This window comes from Coptis chinensis, chromosome 4 (genome assembly GCF_015680905.1).
Source record: "Coptis chinensis isolate HL-2020 chromosome 4, ASM1568090v1, whole genome shotgun sequence".
Taxonomy (NCBI): Eukaryota; Viridiplantae; Streptophyta; class Magnoliopsida; order Ranunculales; family Ranunculaceae; genus Coptis; species Coptis chinensis.
In genome coordinates, this window is record NC_141459.1 from 6084189 (window position 1) to 6102530 (window position 18342).

The 18342-nt window shown below is 35.0% G+C and overlaps 2 protein-coding genes and 1 long non-coding RNA gene across 5 annotated transcripts; 2 read left to right on the plus strand and 1 right to left on the minus strand.

Moving 5' to 3' along the window:
• The first annotated feature begins 341 nt into the window (after positions 1–341).
• On the plus strand, positions 342–1355 carry LOC147501471 (ABC transporter A family member 1-like). The gene is made up of 3 exons (XM_086603800.1): positions 342–527; positions 705–763; positions 833–1355. The coding sequence occupies exons 1-3, from the start codon at positions 357–359 to the stop codon at positions 912–914; spliced, it is 312 nt and encodes a 103-aa protein (XP_086459926.1). The 5' UTR covers positions 342–356; the 3' UTR covers positions 915–1355.
• A 1685-nt stretch (positions 1356–3040) lies between these two features.
• Positions 3041–4837, minus strand: LOC147501472 (peroxidase A2-like). Its single transcript, XM_086603801.1, has 4 exons — positions 4523–4837; positions 4208–4396; positions 3956–4121; positions 3041–3491 (listed from the first exon to the last, which is right to left on the minus strand). The coding sequence occupies exons 1-4, from the start codon at positions 4724–4726 to the stop codon at positions 3073–3075; spliced, it is 978 nt and encodes a 325-aa protein (XP_086459927.1). The 5' UTR covers positions 4727–4837; the 3' UTR covers positions 3041–3072.
• A 3058-nt stretch (positions 4838–7895) lies between these two features.
• On the plus strand, positions 7896–18214 carry LOC147501473 (uncharacterized). Of its 3 annotated transcripts, none has more exons than XR_015219822.1 (5): positions 7896–9723; positions 10440–10798; positions 11719–11805; positions 16817–16914; positions 17264–18214. It is a non-coding gene; the product is annotated as an uncharacterized LOC147501473 (long non-coding RNA). The 3 variants fall into 3 exon arrangements; XR_015219823.1 differs by having other exon boundaries at positions 11719–11775; XR_015219821.1 differs by lacking the exons at positions 16817–16914; positions 17264–18214 and having other exon boundaries at positions 7898–9723; positions 11719–11961.
• The last annotated feature ends 128 nt before the right edge of the window (positions 18215–18342 follow it).

The following is an 18342-nucleotide window of genomic DNA, read 5'->3' on the forward strand; positions in this document are numbered from 1 at the left end:
GACAGCGAACTTTCTGTTGTTATCTTGTCGGGTTCTTGCCTTTGGTGCCTGCGACCTGGATCGTTGTTTGGCACGCGGGGAATTATCAGAGATCGCTGCTACCTCTTGGTTTTCGGCTAACCCATTGGACTGCAAACTTTCTTGCAACTTGATATACTTGTCAACCCGGGCGTACAGTTCGGATAGCGTTTCGGGGCGTTCCTTCATCAGCGATCTGGAGAGGTCGGTATTACGCACTCGACAGGCGTTTGAAAATGCCAGTGTGGCAAAAGACTCTTTCAGTCCGCTTTCCATACACTACGCCTAGAGAAATTTTGGACTTGTCTTTATGTTCTTATCGATTTTCTTCGTTTCTCATGAGAACATTTACCTTTATATTCGTGTTGATTGTAGGTGGTATTCCTTTGCTTATATTTTCTGAGTGGTGGTTGGCCAAAGAGAAATTTTCTGTAATTGATTCGTTTATACTATCTTCTTTCCCTGGAGCAACATTTCATGGGTGCAATGGACTAAGCGTTAAGTATCAGGTACATTTTACATAATTTCCTGTATTCTCTTTTTGAAATGGTTTCTTCGATAATACCAGGTATTAGTTGCATGCATATATTTCACTGCATTTGCACCAGATATATGCATGATTGCAGATGTACTGATAGTGAGTTGCTCTTCAATCAGGACAGTATTAATGTGCTGTTTGATTGCAGATTCCATATGGTGAAGACTCCTCACTTGCTGATATTTTTGGACATATAGAAAGAAACAGGTAAGACAAACTTTGAGCTTTGGGGATTTTTTTTTTTCAACTCCAGGAATCCTGAAATTTTCTTTGCAGGGACCAACTAGGAATAGCAGAATATAGCATTAGTCAATCGACACTGGAGACCATTTTCGACCACTTTGCTGCAAACCAATAGCACAATGTGTTGGTTGCAGTCAACTGATCAAACTAAGGTACTTATTCAAAGATTTGGATTGGATATTGCACTAAGAAGAAAAGAAAACATTAGCTGTGCATGGATTAAGCCTGATACAGGGACACTGAAACTGGAATTGATGAATCTATAAGACTATAACTAGAGATACAGCTGTGATTGGTGGTGCTATCAGAAATCATTTGGCGAGGTTATGTTAGCATAACTTGTGTCCCTTGCTTGAGGTTATTCCTTTATTCTTGTGTATACGGGGAGTGGAGGACTACTTCCTAGCTTTACTAGGTAGAAATTTGGATGAAAATATTGTGCATTTTGTGCCTCCTCTTGATATGAAAATGTGATGATGTAAAAGAGGAGGCAGCTAGTGATGACATTCAAATAAAGAAATAAAATACTACACTCCAGTTTTATTTTATTTTGGCAGATGGAATGTTCTCTCTATGTTTATATTTTCTTTGCCAACGCGAGTGTAACTTTGTACAACCACTCAGAGGCTTTTGTATGAAATAAAATAATTAATTGATTAATTATTATAATCTAATAAAAAATTTAGGAAATATCATCCAGAAAAAAGAGAGGAATAGCTGTGCAATTTGTAGCTCGTTTTGTCTTTTTCTTTATTTTTGTATTTTTCCCTCTATTGGATACTTAATAAATTATACCTTTGTACAGAGGTGTATGCAAATTAAAACTGCCGGTGTAAATTTTCTCCAGGGGTCAGTTGGTGTGGTTACACTTTCTGCGGTAAAACAGCAGTTATCGCAAATTTTTCTCTGGTCCGAAGATGCATTGTTATGTCTCCACCCTGCATTCATAGAAGGCAATAAAACGACCTCAGAAGTCTTCAGTTTGTTTGCCTGTGAAGAGTTTTCGTGTGAAGCAGCAAAACTTTTTTAAGTTTGCTCATCCAAAGGCTTCAATCGAGTTTTTCTCATTTTTTCCAATTCGTCTTGCACTGCGTTCAACTGTGCTCTAAGATCTGTCACAACATCCTCTGCTTCATTAAGCTGCGCTTCAAGCTCTTGAATTTTCGATTTTGTTTCAAAGATGTAATTTCCATATCAGCAATCTGTATAGACGGTATATAATCAGTTGACAATAAACAGAAAATGGTAAAAGAAATCAAAGGTGTGGAAGAGGGCTAAGAGATTTTTATCTGCATCCTGAACAGACAACTCAAGAGGTCAGTCTCATGGAAGGTCTTAAGTGTTCTACGACTCATATAGTTAGACTCAGTCAACTTGGAGTTAAGGCTGTCGCTAACATGTATCTGCAAAGTTAAACTGCAGTACAAAACAATGCTCTATAATCAGTGAATAAGTTGGAAAAAAAGTGTCAATGGGAGTAGTATGAAGTTTTAAATGTCTTGGTCTGTAGCATTCTTATGGCTCATCTGTGTACGAGCTGACACATATATCATTTTATGTGGCACATGTTGCTCTACGCCATCTTCCTATTTACTTGGAATTTGTTTATGGACAACTCTATTGTAGGGGTTCTCTATAAATACTTGATTTATACAGGAAAAGTACCAACTGAGATACTACTTAACGTACCTATTGGTTGTCATATGTACCATATGTCAAAAGATGTTTGTTAACTTAAAAATAATTGTAGAAGTGCAGTAGCATTAGCTTAAAGTTGACCTCCATTTTTACCTTTTTAGTAAATAACATTGCAGATAAAAGTAGCATGCCAGAAGGCTTTAAGAGCGGAGGACTTGGCAAAGAGCCGTCTAAGGGAAATGAACGAAGAACTCAACATTCACTGTAACGCCCCAGTAAGTCTATTGACTGTTAAAATGTTATTTCGTTGCCTCCGAATAGCTGGAACATTGTAGTGCTCATTACTGACTGTTTCCTTCACACAAATGTATCCATTCACACAAATGTAATGTGTTACTAATTTCCATGCTTCATTCCTTTGATTTTCTCCACCCTAATTTTCTTTCCTAGCACGTGCAACGTACGTGCCTGTTTACTAGTAGTTATGAAGCGCAACTTAGAAAATGCACAGAGGTGTATGCAAATTAAAACTGCCGGTGTAAATTGCTCAGCAATGAACGGACGAAGTACTAATACAACTACATATAGCATAGTTCTACCACGGCATAATAATTACTTTGATCCATATAACAAATTTAAATTCCATTAACTTTCTTACAGTCCAATCTAATTTCTCCATTGCTTCCTGTCAATGGGCTAATGTTGCCCATATTAATCATAGACTGTGCAAAGCTCCGAAAAAATGCGGCCGGATCATTGGCAAAGTTATTAACAATGACAATGGTGGCAGCTCCAGTGGTTGAAAACAACTCTTGATCTGATTGGAGGAGGCCTCCATTATTTTGAAGATTTCTGAAATAGTAGTTGTCAAAATGGGTTGGCGTGGTAAGGTCTAGATTAACCAGAGTGCTTCCACTTCCATTTTGAGGACATATTTGGCGAAGAATAGGTAGGTATGACGAGGCTAATGTTTGATCAGGATTTCCTGTTCCATTGAAATTGAATAAGCGATTGCTGAACGTTCGACATTGTGCTCGTCCAAATGTGTGAGCTCCTGCAAAAATAACAAAACCTTTTGTTAAATACAGCAAGTTATTTGAGTACTTAGACGGTTATACCAACAATAACAATAAAAAAACGCGCCACTTAACCAATATAATTATATTATATATATAATCTTATAAGCGGCATTTCTCAACTCACACACACACTACTTTGAAAGGGCTATTTCAATGGCTATGCTTGAGCATCAATACAGCTGTATAGCTTATACTGGTCCTCTTTGAACTGAGGAGTGTGGTAGCAACTTCCACTAACTTCTCCAGCTATGCTAGTTGGACACCAGCAAGAGTGTATACAAGGTTACTGTTGTGACTCACTTCTTTTTCATGTTTGGTACCTTACAACCTCGTTACAGCAACAATAGAAGGGTGGCTGTTCTTAAAGTGTCCATCATGCGTGTTATTCAACGTAACTAGAATCCAGTAGTAATGTAGTATAGGTTGGAAGAACATTTACCAGACAACGCTACAAGGTCATTGGTGTTGAGACCAACTGCTGAGAATTTGGCCGTAATGTTAGTTAGTCCTTCAAATGGACTAGGAATTAGCGTATTAGCTCCGGCTTGATTCGCTGTCGTGCTATCTTTTCTACCTAGAAAAACTTTCCACGAAGGACCTCCTGCCTACAAACATGGACTAAATATCAAAAATGAAAAATATATAGCATGTAATCTTTCTTGGGGAATTAAATTTATGTCTGGAGACATACCAAAACAACAGAAGTGTGAGCTGCAACTGCAAGAATGTCAGCACAAGAAACAACTCCGGGGCAAGCATCTTCCAGTGTAGTCTTAATGGTATCAACCACATCAAAACCCCTGGCGTCAACATTCGGGACAGCGTTTTTCTCGCTTTGTATGCTGCTACTATCGTCTAACAATAGTGATGCATCACAGCCCTATTGCATAAACACATATAGAGATTTTATTAGTACATACCTATCTCACAGACTGACAAACATGCGGAAAAACGATTCGAGTAGAAATAGATAAACGATGAGTGGTGAAATGAGCTCTGGCTTTACATTAACAAAACAATCAAGAAAATGAAGTCGAAGAAGGCTAGCACCAATACGAGCGTCTGACAGCATAGCAGACCCTATGACACGATCAACAATCCTATATAGATTTGGGCATGTTTTGTCATAAAACGTACTATCCAGTTGCGCATTCGATACACAAAATAGAAATCCTATGAAAGTTACTAGTAAAACACTAGACGACGACATAGTCCTCGATCTTAGTCTGCAAGAAAAGCTTATTAATCAGCTGTAATATGACGATCACCCTCTAATCTAGTTGAATATATATTAATCAGCTAGGGGACTTGATTGGATTTTTCTATATTTCGCCCTGGGGCATCTCGCACTAAATAATTAGATTCAGCCAAATACATAACTCAAAGTCTTGCTATGCTATTTCTCTATACCCTATAGGCCTATACCATTTAGGTCCCAAATATTAATATTTCGAGATTAAAACTTTAAAGAGTAGTTCAATTTAGACCGGAGTTTTGTGAGATGTTTAGTCAAATGTCAATGACTACGACTATCATCCTATATACAACTTAAATTATAAAATATGCGCTTGCATTCTTCCAGGACTCCTTCAATGTATCCGCGTCTAATTTTGTTACTTAAATTGGGTGTTTGGGAAGACTTAGTATTTTACACAAACCCTACCTATATTAATATCTCTTCTGCCAAGATGCTCATAGGGAGCCATGTCAGCAAATTTTTTTAAAAATTCATATATATATATATATATATTTTTTGATTCGTGAGTATTTGAAACTAGCTATGAAAAAAGCTATTCGAGTTAAGAATTCGAGACTTGCTAATAATTAATAGGGCATGTGAAACATACTTGCTAATAATTAATGGGGCATGTGAAACATACTTGATGGGGCATGTGCAACATACTTGCTAATAATTAATGGGGCATTCCCAATTTCGCATTGAACCTACAATGTGGAGTGGGCAACTTATAGGTATTTATCATTAAATATGTTTACTTTCTTATTTTAATTGCTTATTTTTATTTTCCTTCTGCCAAGATGCTCATAGGGAACCATGTCAATAATTTTTTTAAAAAAAAGTCCTCACTTAAATAATAATTAATTTGTTGATTACTAATTTAACCTTACTATAGGTGTATTTTGCAATTTACATATATAAAAAAACACATTTGTCTTTTCACATGTTTAGGAATTAAAATAACCAATTATACGCCCAATTTGAATTGTGGGTAATTAAGTAATTAACAACTCAAAAAAACAAAACAAATCCCCAACCTTCGTGAAACACATAGCAGCAATATCTCTCAAATCTCTCTCTCCAATCTTTTTGAAGAATATCAAGAAAAAGACATCGCCCTAATATATATATATATATATATATATATATACCCGATCTTAGACGTACATACTTAAAATAAGTACGTAAGTAAAACATCACTTTGAAAATAAATCCAATTCTAATTTTTTGTGGGTATTATCTACATACCATAAAGATCATCTCCACAAAATTTGAGCTTATTTGGAAACCTCTAACCTAGCTAAAAATTGTTGTCATCTTTAAAAAGAAATCTAACGGTCCAGAAAATAGTATTTTTGCAATCATCTTTTGCCTAAGTTAGAGATTTCCAAATGAGTTGAAATTTTGTAAGGATGATGTTTATGGTGAGTAGATGATATCTACAAAAAATTAGGTTTGAATTCATTTTCTAGGTAAAGTTTTACTTACGTACTTATTTTAACTTAAAATAATTATGTACTTCTAAGATCCAGCCTGTATATATATATATAGTTAGGCTCCCAAACGGATGTACTTATACGGACCTAAGGGTAAAATTGAAATCTCACTCGTGATTACTCAAAACCCAAAACCAACAAAATCTCATGCTCACTCGGCATTCACAATTTCTCCCACGTAATCCTCTCTCAGATTTTATTTCCACTCTCCTATTTTCTCTCCACTATCACCGCCCTCCCACTCCTGGTTCTCTTGATGATTCTATAATGCATAAAGATCATTAATTCGCTTTAACTCCCAATCCAATTGAAACCCCAAAGTGATTTATTAGCATTAATATATAACAACAACAATCTTAGTAACAGTGCATGCCAGTTCAAAAAATATGAAATGGATCAATCAAAAGACCTCAAATCAGTAAAGAAGGGAGAAGAAATTCCTTTGATTTAATAGGAGAAAAAAAGTCCCAAAGGCAGAACAATTTTCTAGTGTTGTCTTGTTCGCAAGGTCTTCACAAAAGAAAAATAAAATAAAATTCCTTTGCTTAAAACAAGAACTTAATCCTCATGATTTAATTTGTAACAAGAGAGTGATCGAGAAAAGAGATTTAATATGTAAAGTCTTGACATAGATTTTGCTTCCAATTCCATTGTCTTGCTCGCATGTTTGCAACAGGAGAGAGAAAAAATAGAGAGATATGGTCAGAAAAAAGAGTTCAAACATTAAATATGACAGATTAGAAGGAAAGAGAGCCACAAAAAGTGGGAGAGGAAATAAGAAAAACCAAAATACGTGAGAAAGAGAGAGAGAGCAAATAAAGGCAATTAATATTACGTGAGATTTCAATTTTAACCTTAGGTCCGTGTAAGTACATCCGTTTGATTCGTGAGTATTTAAGACTAGCTATGAAAAAAGCTATTCGAGTTAAGAATTCGAGACTTGCTAATAATTAATGGGGCATTCCCAATTTCGCATTGAACCTACAAAGTGGAGTGGACAACTTATAGGTATTTATCATTAAATATGTTTCCTTTCTTATTTTAATTACTTATCTTTATTTTCCTTCTGCCAAGATGCTCATAGGGAGCCATGTCAGCAAATTTTTTAAAAAAGTCCTCACTTAAATAATAATTAATTTGTTGATTACCAATTTAACCTTACTATTGGTGTATTTTGCAATTTATAAAAAAAAACATTTGTCTTTCACATGTTTAGGAATTAAAATAACCAATTATACGCCCAATTTGAATTGTCAGTAATTAAGTAATTAACAACTCAAAAAAAAAAAAACAAATCCCCAACCTTCGTGAAACACATAGCGGCAATATCTCTCAAATCTCTTTTTCCAATCTTTTTGAAAAATATCAAGAAAAAGACACCGCCCTAATAATTCTTTATTTTTTTTTATTCGTGAGTACTCGTATTCGAGACTAGCTATGAAAAAAGCTATTCGAGTTAAGAATTCGAGACTTGCTAATAATTAATGGGGCATGTGAAACATGCTTGCTAATAATTAATGGGGCATTCCCAATTAATTTCGCATTGAACCTACAACGTGGAATGGGCAACTTATAGGTATTTATCATTAAATATGTTTCCTTTCTTATTTTAATTGCTTATTTTTATTTTGTTTTTGACTCATCCCTCATCAATTTTGGTTTTCCTTAGAAGTATTTTGATGGAAAAATCAACTTTTAAATGGCAGTGGTCTATGTAAACCACCCTTTTTCACTATTAACAAATTGAGTCGTTTGGATTTTCGAAAATTCAAAAGAGTGTCCTGAAATTGTACGTGAGGATTTGAATTAGTGGCACCTTACAGAAGCTATCCACTGTATGAATTATTAATTTTTTTTGAAAGAGTTTACCTTAGAATACCAAATCTTTTTCACAGATGCTATACAATAGAATGTGGTCACTAGATTTGGAACATTCTCATGTGTTAATCACTAAAGAAGCTTAGCAGTAAAGACAATTGGTGATAATTTTGGTGAAAGAATAAGCAATTTTGGTTTGAGTTAATATACTGCATTGCATTAACTACCTCTTTTCTGACTTTTCTTGATTTTAAGTATGACTGATCTCATACATTTATGCTACTGGACTCTTTGCTTTTGCCGATAGTATATTTTGTTACTATATACAGTAAAAAAAAAATGCATTGTATACTGTGGTTTTGAAGCTCAAGATTCAAATGATGAACACTGTATTTATACAAAGATTGGACAAAGAGCATAAGAAACCGCTAAAGAAAATACTATTACAATCAGACAATAGCATAGAGAGAGATGAACCAGTGCAGTCTGAGTGTCTGACAATATGTCTAGAGAGAGAGAGAGAGAGAATGATTTGTAATAAACAACACAATCAATAGCTATGTGCAGCATGCTCCTGAGACCTGAATGAACAGGTTTATATTTTTTTTTATTGGATGGTGTTGTATTCATATTTTTCTCTTTGTTCTGTATTCAATGTGTTTTGATGGGTGGTCCATCACTATATATATAGGGGCTTGTTTGAGTACCACACCACTGATTGTTTCAGTAATTCACTTGTTTTCTTCAATATATTTCAATATAGGCGAGCATCCAATGTTATGACTTATCTTATATATAGTTTTTCCCTCTGAATTTTGCAGCTTGGTTGTATTACCTTACATTCAACAATTTAATAGAATTGACATATTTAGCAATTTTTTAACAGGATTGAACTGACATCTTACAAAGTGGAAAGGGACGTTTGTTGTAGGTTTAAGTGTTAAACCAAGTAGCGCCCTTTGGTGTTTATGTTTTAGTGTTTGAGATTTTGACATATTCGAATAAAAATTTATTTCACATTTCTTCATATTTCTTATCGCTTCTTTCTGATCAGTATAAATATAGTCAACGTGTCCAAGAGAACAGTACATATGACATCAATAATAAATTAGCAACAGTACATGTGGTGTCGATAATAAATTAGCTAAGGAGAATTACAAAATTAGTAGTACACAATATATACTACAAGAAAATTGAGTTTTGGCCACAGGTACAACCTAGGTTTAACCACGGTTATTAGCTGTTGCCAGGGTCCAACGGGCAACGGCCCACAGTCGTGGCCAAATTTTTAAATGGCTGTCGGGTATTGTTTGTGTAGTTTGGGTTTACTTCGCATTTTGGCCACGGTTGTTTCGTCCACCGTTGGATTAGACTTGGCTTTTGATGTTTGGTTAAGATCTAATGAAAACCCTCGTGAAAATAAGGAGGAGCCGCGAAACAACTACCAAAATTTGAAGAAGAAGACTCGAGTCGTTCTCCAGGTTTGTTTTCCTTCTTTCTCTCCTTTATAAACATGAGCTTCTCTTCTCTCCTCTAATAGATCTTCCCTTCCCCTCTCTCTCTTTTACCCGGGCTGAAGATCGAAGACAGGCATTTAGTTATTTTTTTCCTCACACTCTCTCTCTCTCTCTCTCACGCTAGGGTCACGAGTACCAGGTTCGATTTCACTCTCATATTCGTTTTCGTCATATCTTTTTGTCGTGGGAAATTTTGTATACTGGTAAATTCATTCTGTTCTACATATTGATTTTATTGTTGTGTGGATTTTTTTTGCATTTTTATATATTGGAAAAAAGAAAGAGCATTACTGATGGTTTGTTTCCTTGTGACATGGATGTTCACTATTGTTCGATATATAGAGTAGTTATGAATAGGCTTTAAGCCTTTAATCTTTTATACTAATATATATCTTCTTTTTCTTATATGATATTAGTCATCTTAGTTAATTTATGTGAAAATACCCTGTTATGTCTTGATTCTTCTGTTGAGTGATTTTTTTAAAAGATACTGCAATATAGTGGATGTGGTAGTTGAAGATGGGGTGAACTGTTGGGTTTCAGAAAAGAAACAGGAACATCGTAGTCATGTAGCACAGGGTTTCTGGGTTGAAAGTGTTGTCTGTGAGTTTGTAGTGGTGCCCTAAGCTTAGGCCTTGTACCTTGGGGGGGTTCTATTCTTTCTCAGGCTCTGGCTTCTCCCCTATGATGCACACTGTTGCCTGGTTACTTAAGTTGTGTAAATGGAAGTCCTTAAGTTGTAGGTTTATTTGCTGTTGTGCTCAGTTTTCTTCTATTGCTAGTGTGACAAGGATGCTCACTGTAGCAGCTCATCATGCTTCTTAGACAGTCGTGTGACTCGTGTCTTGGATGCAGGTAACACAACCTTCCATATTATTGTCTGAGGGGTACCTGTTTATCAATGTGTTCAAAATCCAAGGGAATTTGTTCTCACCTTCCCTAGAGGATATCATTCAGGATTCAATTGTGGCTTCAATTGTGCGGAGGCTGTAAATGTAGCTCCTCTTGACTGGTTGCCTCACGAGCAGAATGCCATAGAGATCTACTGTAAGCAGGGACGAAAGATATCTGTATCCCACGATAAGATGTTGCTAGGGGCAGCAAGGGAAACAATGAGGGTCCACAGTGAACTATAATTATTGAGGAAAAGTACCTTAGATAACTTGAGGAAAGATGTATACGGAAATATTGGAAAATTAGCAAATGCACTCAAGGTAAGCTTTCTTAGTTTTCATCATTTCATCTTTTGTGACCTTAACCATATTGATTTTGTTCGTAGTAGAGTACTTTAAACACATTTGAAAGTGATACTGGTCGGCTTTAATGAGTTAAGGTCGTCACTTATATAGCAATGTGTTTCATTAATAAATTTTGTCGCGTCTTTTTGCATAAGATATTTTTTTTTATTATGTTGTACGTAGTATATATATATATATATATATATATATATATATATATATATGCATCTATATATTTTTTTTTTTGAATATGCTAATTCATATTATGTGTTTCGTTGCCCATTAAAATTTTGAGATCTTTTTATTGTTACGTTACTCTACTCTCATAAGGAAATGGAAAAGTTTTGTAAAGTCTTGTACCTGTCTGGTGATGGTTTGAATTATTGCAATGCAATTCATGGTTTACTGATTTATAGTATGGGTTTAAATTTAATATGATAATTTTAATTTTTTAATTTTATTTTGTTTCTATAATTCCCAATATGTTCATGTTAAGATCGATGTCGTTAAGTTTATTGTGAATCACGCTTGTACAAGTCATCTTTTGTGTGCCACATACATTAAATACTATAAGGCCTGCCCTCTGTTCCTTGTTTGTTATTTTCTTTTTCTTTTTAATTTTATTGTTGCTAACATTTGGTCCTGGACTGCAAGTTCTTTTACTCCACTTTTCATGTTCGTGACCTTATTTATCTAAGATTCCTTCCGTTAATTTGTCCAAGACCAAGTGTTAAGTGGTACGTCTATTAGCACATGGTGTGTAGCAACAATGAAATTAGCAACTGACTTATTTGTCGGAGGTTCCATCCGTACGTCTAATAGTGGTATGGGTGTGACTGGTCTATGAAATTAATCCTTGTAGAGGTATGTAACTCCAGTTGTTTTTTCTGTTACAGGTAGTATGAGGAATAGATGAACACATGATGTCTCTTCCATCATCAACTGGAGTCGAGGTTGTGTCATATTCGAAACTACTCAATCAAGTAATCTTTCATAATTCAAAAATGGTGTTCAGATGTATGCTCTGTTGTTTATCTAGAGAAAGCCAACAAACTAATTTCTGTGATTACCCATAACACCAAAAAACAATCAAAATTCAACGTACGGTGATTCCTACGATGAGTGCTCCATTGATTTATTAATTAGGCATGGACTTAGGGAGCTACTAAAATGCTTTAGCAGAGACATCCTATTCTACTTGGGAGTAGTGCACGAAAACAATACAATTGAAAAGACCACGTGAACTTTTGTGGAATCTTGATAAGGAAAAGGAAAATGTGTGATACTGCTGAAGTACTAATCAAAATCTAATTCATACCACCTACCAATTACCACTTAAGGAAAATGTGTTTCCTGTAGGCTCATCGACACAAACACTTAACGCCGTAATGTGATAAAAATATAGTTAAAACATGCATGCATTTTCTTACGTAAGCCTTTAAACCTGGCAGAGCACATGAGCAATACCCATATCTGATTTTTATTATTTATTTATTATTTATTTTTTTCCCAGTCCTCCTAAAAATAGAATGAATGAAGGACAACCAGATAAATCTATCTTTCGACCAATTCGCTTAGCCTATACATAATTCAAAAAACTGTGGACATAAGTAAATAATAATACAAAGGAAAACAATTATATATATAAAAAAAATCTCATTAAGATGTTTTCTAAATCTCTTTGTATCAGTGTATTAAAATTAATATAACCTAAGACTAGCATGCACTACACCTAAACAGGATATCCTTAACGGTGGAGAAACGTTACTGAAAATATTTGTAACGGTTTTTATGCGTAACGAATTGGGCGTTATTAATTTATTGATTTATTTCGTTACGGTTTTTTACCGTTACAAATTATTTATAGTAACGGTTATTTACCGTCACTGAAATAAATTACTAACGGTTTTTCAACATCAAAATCGTTAATTATTTCCAACAATAGTAACGGGTTTCTAACAGTTTTAAAGCGTACGTTCCTTAAACTATTAGCAATGGTTTTTTCACCCATTAGTAACGCTTTTTTGGTTACATGAGTGTTACTCAATGAAACAATTTCGTATTTAAAAAAAATAATGTTCACTCTGCCACCCATTTACCACCTCACTTGTATAAAATGCCTCTATTTTTTTTTTCGAGAATTCTACAAAAGTTATCAATAAACAGAAAACCTCATAAGTACATCTGAGATCAAGTATTCATTTTTATTACTACAAATCACAACCAAAAAGTCACACATAATGAGTATACAAATTCTGAAAGAGTCCTGATGAGGAGAGATTGATCTCTCTATGGAAAGGAGAGATCTATTTCATCAGCCGTCGGATGGGAGCTGATTTCATCCACAGTTAACATAAATAAAAACTACTTGTGTTTGATTTGGAAACTCCACGTGGTGGTTGGCAACTCAGGGATCCAAACAGATGACATAAATACCAAAATGACCCTTTAATCCTCTTTCTCTTTTTAACACACTTTAACTTTTCCATTTTTTATTTTTTATTTTTTTTTTTATTTTTTTATTTTTTTTTTATTATTTTTTTTGTAATGAATTTTAACGAAAATCAATGTAAGAAGAGAAATAATTCATCAACAAAAACATCACAAAATCTATTTGTATTGAATAAAAGGAAAATATTTAATGAGTAGGTTCAAGTGTTCCACAATAAAAAATAAAGACAAAAGTACTATAAAACAAAATAAAATTATAATTTTCTGCATCTCTTCAATTCTTCAACAAACAAGTATGAATTATTTGCTATCATTGTGTTAGATAAAAATATAATCAAGACCCATCTGTTCTAGTTTTCATGAGAATTTCCTTTTGTGAAAAATGTTTAAATTAGTAGAAGAAGATGAGGGGTTTAAAAGTCATTTCAATTCTCTATATTAAATTTGTTTTGGTTTGGTTTGGTTTTGTCTGTCACAGTGTCTTTCTCGAGATATGAGCCAAAACTTATCATAAGGTGGCTATTTGGTGCGCTCTAAATTTAGAGAGATCAATCTTTCCTTATCATTTGCCATTCTGAAATTTGATGAAAAAAAAATAAACATTTTATCAAAATCAATCAAAATTGATAGTAAAGTTTGTCCTCATCTCCTTCGACTATCTATGCATTGACCCTCTATGAATCTTGAATCCTAAAAATAACATAAATTAAAATATGTAAGACATAGGCAAAATGAAAGAAACATCCAATCTTGAATCGAGTCAATGCTAATTCAAATATTACCAAAGTACCTCAAAAACTTTCCAGCCAAATCCTTTTCCATAATGCAGAACCTATATGAGTGCATAATCCCATAACCATAGTAATTAGTACATAAAGGTATCGATACCATGTTTTTGCAGCTCTTGCAGTTCATGGATTCCCTACAAAAGTCCAATATAAGTAATCAGATTTACCAACACGAACACATGATGAACAAAAAGGTATTTGACTTTTTTAGATGGCTCGTGGAGGAACCAATTAACTAAGCATGAAAACCCAAGTCATTGTAATCTAACTCATCAATACAATTAACATAGCATTATGGAACCAACTAATAAGCGGTAAAGGGTATCGAATTAAAACCAACTCACAGCCGTAAATACAACGCGGCGAGTTTTTCATAACTTCACCAATGAATATCACAGTAGAAGTTGTACCATATTATTCACTTCTAACATTTTGAGCAGCAGCGGTTCTCTTAATCATGGCGCCTTCAAATTTCGGATTTGCTGAAAACCATTAATTAAATATCAAGTGGCAGATAAACCCAAAACAACTACATTCACATAGTACATGCTGAATTCTTTGGCAATTGTCTAAAACAATATCTAGTAAAATATGGTCAGCTTGTCACGACGAGAATCACGATGTAACCATGTTTAATAGGCATCAAAAGATGATCCTAACTAAAATAGACAATGGCTATATAAATGTTCAAAAACAGATATAAACGTGTTGTTCAGGATAATTAGGGGCAGCACTAGTGACTAATTAAGGTATCTGATTAGCATTTTTCTTAAGAAAAAAGGAATCTATAGACTTCTTGAATGGTCCCTCTTTCGATGCGTAAGAAACTGAATAGTTTCAACACCACCAACCCACATCAGTCGACACGTGGATAAAAGGAAAATTCAGCATGCTATGCACTATACTAAGTATGGATTTGCTACGTGTCCATAAGATTCTAATATCGTAAGGAAAAAAATGTAAAATAAATTACTACAGCCCTCAATTGTCTTTTTAAAGCAAAGCGGGTAATCTTATGGCGGTTTGTACTTTCTTCGAGCACTTTTGAGCTGTCCATTAGCACAATCGGGCATGCGTGAAAGTTGCGGTCGATCTTCTTTGCCTTAGTGGAACTTGGGCCACTATGACACTATCTACTCATATTTTGGCCCCCACTCAATAGTGGGTATGGTGTTCTGATCTGATTGGCTAGATAGTGAATGGTAATTAATTACGTACAAATTCATACATAGTTATGTATTAATATACTATACTTACAACGCGACAAACACAAGTTTCTGCAGCTGCGCTAATTACAAACTTGGTACCATTCACAGCTGGCTCCACCATTTGTTCAGGATCATCCGTAACAGGAGAAGCTGTATGGAAAACTCCCTGACAACCTTTAATAGCTTCGCAAAGGCTCTCGTAATCAAGAAGATCAGCCTTGTTAGATGGTTAGATGGAGTCAGGGGAATAGACTAATTGGGAGTAGAAATACACAAATCACATGAAATCTCCACAAACAATCCAGAGACTCAAAAGAATATTCATAAATTGAATAGTACACAAATCACATGAAATCTCCGCAACACACCAATTTGCATTGTAAATCATAAACTAAAAAGAAGAATTGAGCAATAAATAGAAACGAGCGTAGCGGAAGTGTTGAAAATGATACAAAAAACCCTTGCAGAAGGTGGGAGCGCTAAAACAGAGTTCTTTTGAAATCTACAGGCGATTAAGGAAAGAAAAATTCAAAAACAGTACTCGAAAACTCTACCTTTAAAATTGGGATGTTGTGAGTCTTCAAAAACGAAAATTCCAACGAGTTTCACTGTAGAAAATATAGAAAGTGAGAAGTGTCGTTTGTGCTTTGCAATTATATTGGTTAGCCCTTCAGATGCACTAGGAAGAAACCTATTGGCTCCAGCAAAGTTTGCTCTCCTGCTATCCCTTCTTCCTAGTAATACGTTCCATGAACGACCTCCTGCCTACAAACGTGAATTGGATATTGGTAAAACATAATCATCAGTGCTTGTGTTGATACATAAAGGTGAAACATACCAAAAAAGCGAAGCTTCACTGCAATTGCAAGAATGTCGAAGACAAGAGAGGCGACTTACCGGGGGGCAAAGCGTTTTCTGCTGCAGTCTTGATGTTATCAACCACGCCAAAACCCATGACAGAGCCAACATTGGGACCAGCGTAAAAATGGCCCTCAAGCCCTCGGCCCGCCCGACCCAACCCGGCCTATGGGCAAAAAAAGCCTCAAATTTAAGCCCGCATGCAATTTGAGGGCAGGGCCGGCCCGACCCTCATGTTTTGAGAGGAGGGTAAAGGCCTAGAAATGGAAACATGAGGGCGACCCTCGGCCTGACCCTCTAAAGCCCTCACAAAGCCCGCATTAAGGCCCTCATTGGTATTTAGATTTTCTAAACAAAAATACATATAATACCCTTAGGGTTTTAAGTTTCACTTATTATTACATAGGGTAGAAATGTAAATTTAAAGTATAGTGGTTGATATAAATTCAACCAAATGAAACCCTACTACTCATTTCTTTTCTCTTTTCTTCTTTAGCCTTCATATCTGCCGCACACAAATGACACAATATGCATCCTCTAACCATTCTTCCCCCCATAATCATTCTTCCAATTATATCTTCTTAAATTAGGTATCTTCATCATTCTTTCTTTTTTGTCTGTACGGTTTCATTTTCATTCTCATAGTGTTGTTTTCTAATTTTGTTGTGTGTTTCTTTGTGGCTTGTTAGGCTAAGAAATTAGACTGCTGTAGCACTTGTTTTGGTCAAGTTAGCTTGGATCTATTTAAGTAACACTTAGTGATAATCAGTGAAGAATTGCTAAGGAGGTAAGCTATAATTTTTCTAATGATATGATGTAATTTCTACTTTGCTTTCTAATGAGCTTGTTTTATATATATATATTTCAAGTTCATTCTTTGGTACAAAATGTTTTTGGTACGGTTTTGTATATTGTTTCTTGCTGGAATTCTTTGGTAATCTGTTTTGTTTGTATCCCATAATATTGTGTGTTGAGCTACTATGCTATTGGTGATTGTATTTGGTATAACTTTGATCTTCGTACAATTTTTTTGCTTGCATGTTTGAATGCACTCAAATTCTTTTTTATGTTTTATACTTGTAGTATCTTTCTAGAGTATTAAAAGCATTGTGTTGTTTCGTTAACTTTTTGGACAGGTTGGTATCACACTTCCGGTTTAACGAATTTTGCTTGTGCGGTGCTAAGGTGTGCTTGTTCCAACTTGTAGATCTTTAACACTTCTAATTGATTGGAATGGCCAACGTGTCAACTTCGATATTAGATACTGTTACTGATGTAGAAACTCCAATTGAAGATGGGGCAGAAGGAGAGTCCGTGAATTTCCATGCTCGACCCCCTAAAAAACAAAAACGCAAAATTTCTGATGTTTGGACCCAATTCGATAAAACTGTTGAAATTAATGATGATGGTATTGTTGTAAAAAATGCGTATTCAATGGTTGTTGTATGTAAAATATGTTTTCAAAAGCTGTCTTGTGGGAACAAGGGTGGGACTAGTCATCTCCGTAGGCACAAAGAATCTTGTCTCAATAGAACATCAACTAATACGGGACAAACCATCATTGGTGTTGGCCCTTCTGGTTCCATATTCTCTTTCACCTTTAAACAAGCGAGAGCCCGTCGTGAGACTGTGCGATACTTTGTTCGTGAAGAGTTGCCATTCGTTAAAGTAGATAAGCCAGCTTTCCATAGGTGGATTACCAAGTATTTTGGTCCTTAGTTTAAACCTCAAAGTAGGATCACAATGAGAAGTGATGTCATGATGATTTTTGAAGAGGACAAAGCTGCTTTGAAAGCTCTCTTAGACACTGTCCCCGGAAAAATATCTTTCACTTCAGATTTGTGGACTTCAAATCAGAAACTAGGGTATATGTGTATTACTGCTCATTTCATCACTAAAGATTGGAAGTTACACAAAAGGGTCATAAGCTTCCCTGGGCTTCCTTCACCCCACACTGGTAAGTCTATTAGTGATACAATGTATTGTAACCTTCTGAGTTGGAATCTTTGTGACAAGATAGATTCTTTCACTATGGATAATGCTTCTAACAATGATGTTGCTGTGTCTCGATTGAAAAATTCATTGTTTGGGACTGATTTGTTATCTAAACAATTGTGTCACATTACCGTTTGTAATGCACCGTTATGAATCTTATAGTGAAAGTTGGATTTGAAACATGTTGATTTCTCTCTTGATAACATTAGAGAGAGTGTAA

Coding starts and splice junctions, on each gene's coding strand:
- LOC147501472 (XM_086603801.1), bottom strand. CDS start 4,726: ATGTCGTCGTCTAGTGTTTTACTAGTAACTTTCATAGGATTTCTATTT. Junction 4,397..4,522: donor TTCTTGATTGTTTTGTTAAT/GTAAAGCCAGAG, acceptor TTTATGCAATAG/GGCTGTGATGCATCACTATT. Junction 4,122..4,207: donor CTCACACTTCTGTTGTTTTG/GTATGTCTCCAG, acceptor CCATGTTTGTAG/GCAGGAGGTCCTTCGTGGAA.
- LOC147501471 (XM_086603800.1), top strand. CDS start 357: ATGAGAACATTTACCTTTATATTCGTGTTGATTGTAGGTGGTATTCCT. Junction 528..704: donor GACTAAGCGTTAAGTATCAG/GTACATTTTACA, acceptor GTTTGATTGCAG/ATTCCATATGGTGAAGACTC. Junction 764..832: donor GGACATATAGAAAGAAACAG/GTAAGACAAACT, acceptor TTTTCTTTGCAG/GGACCAACTAGGAATAGCAG.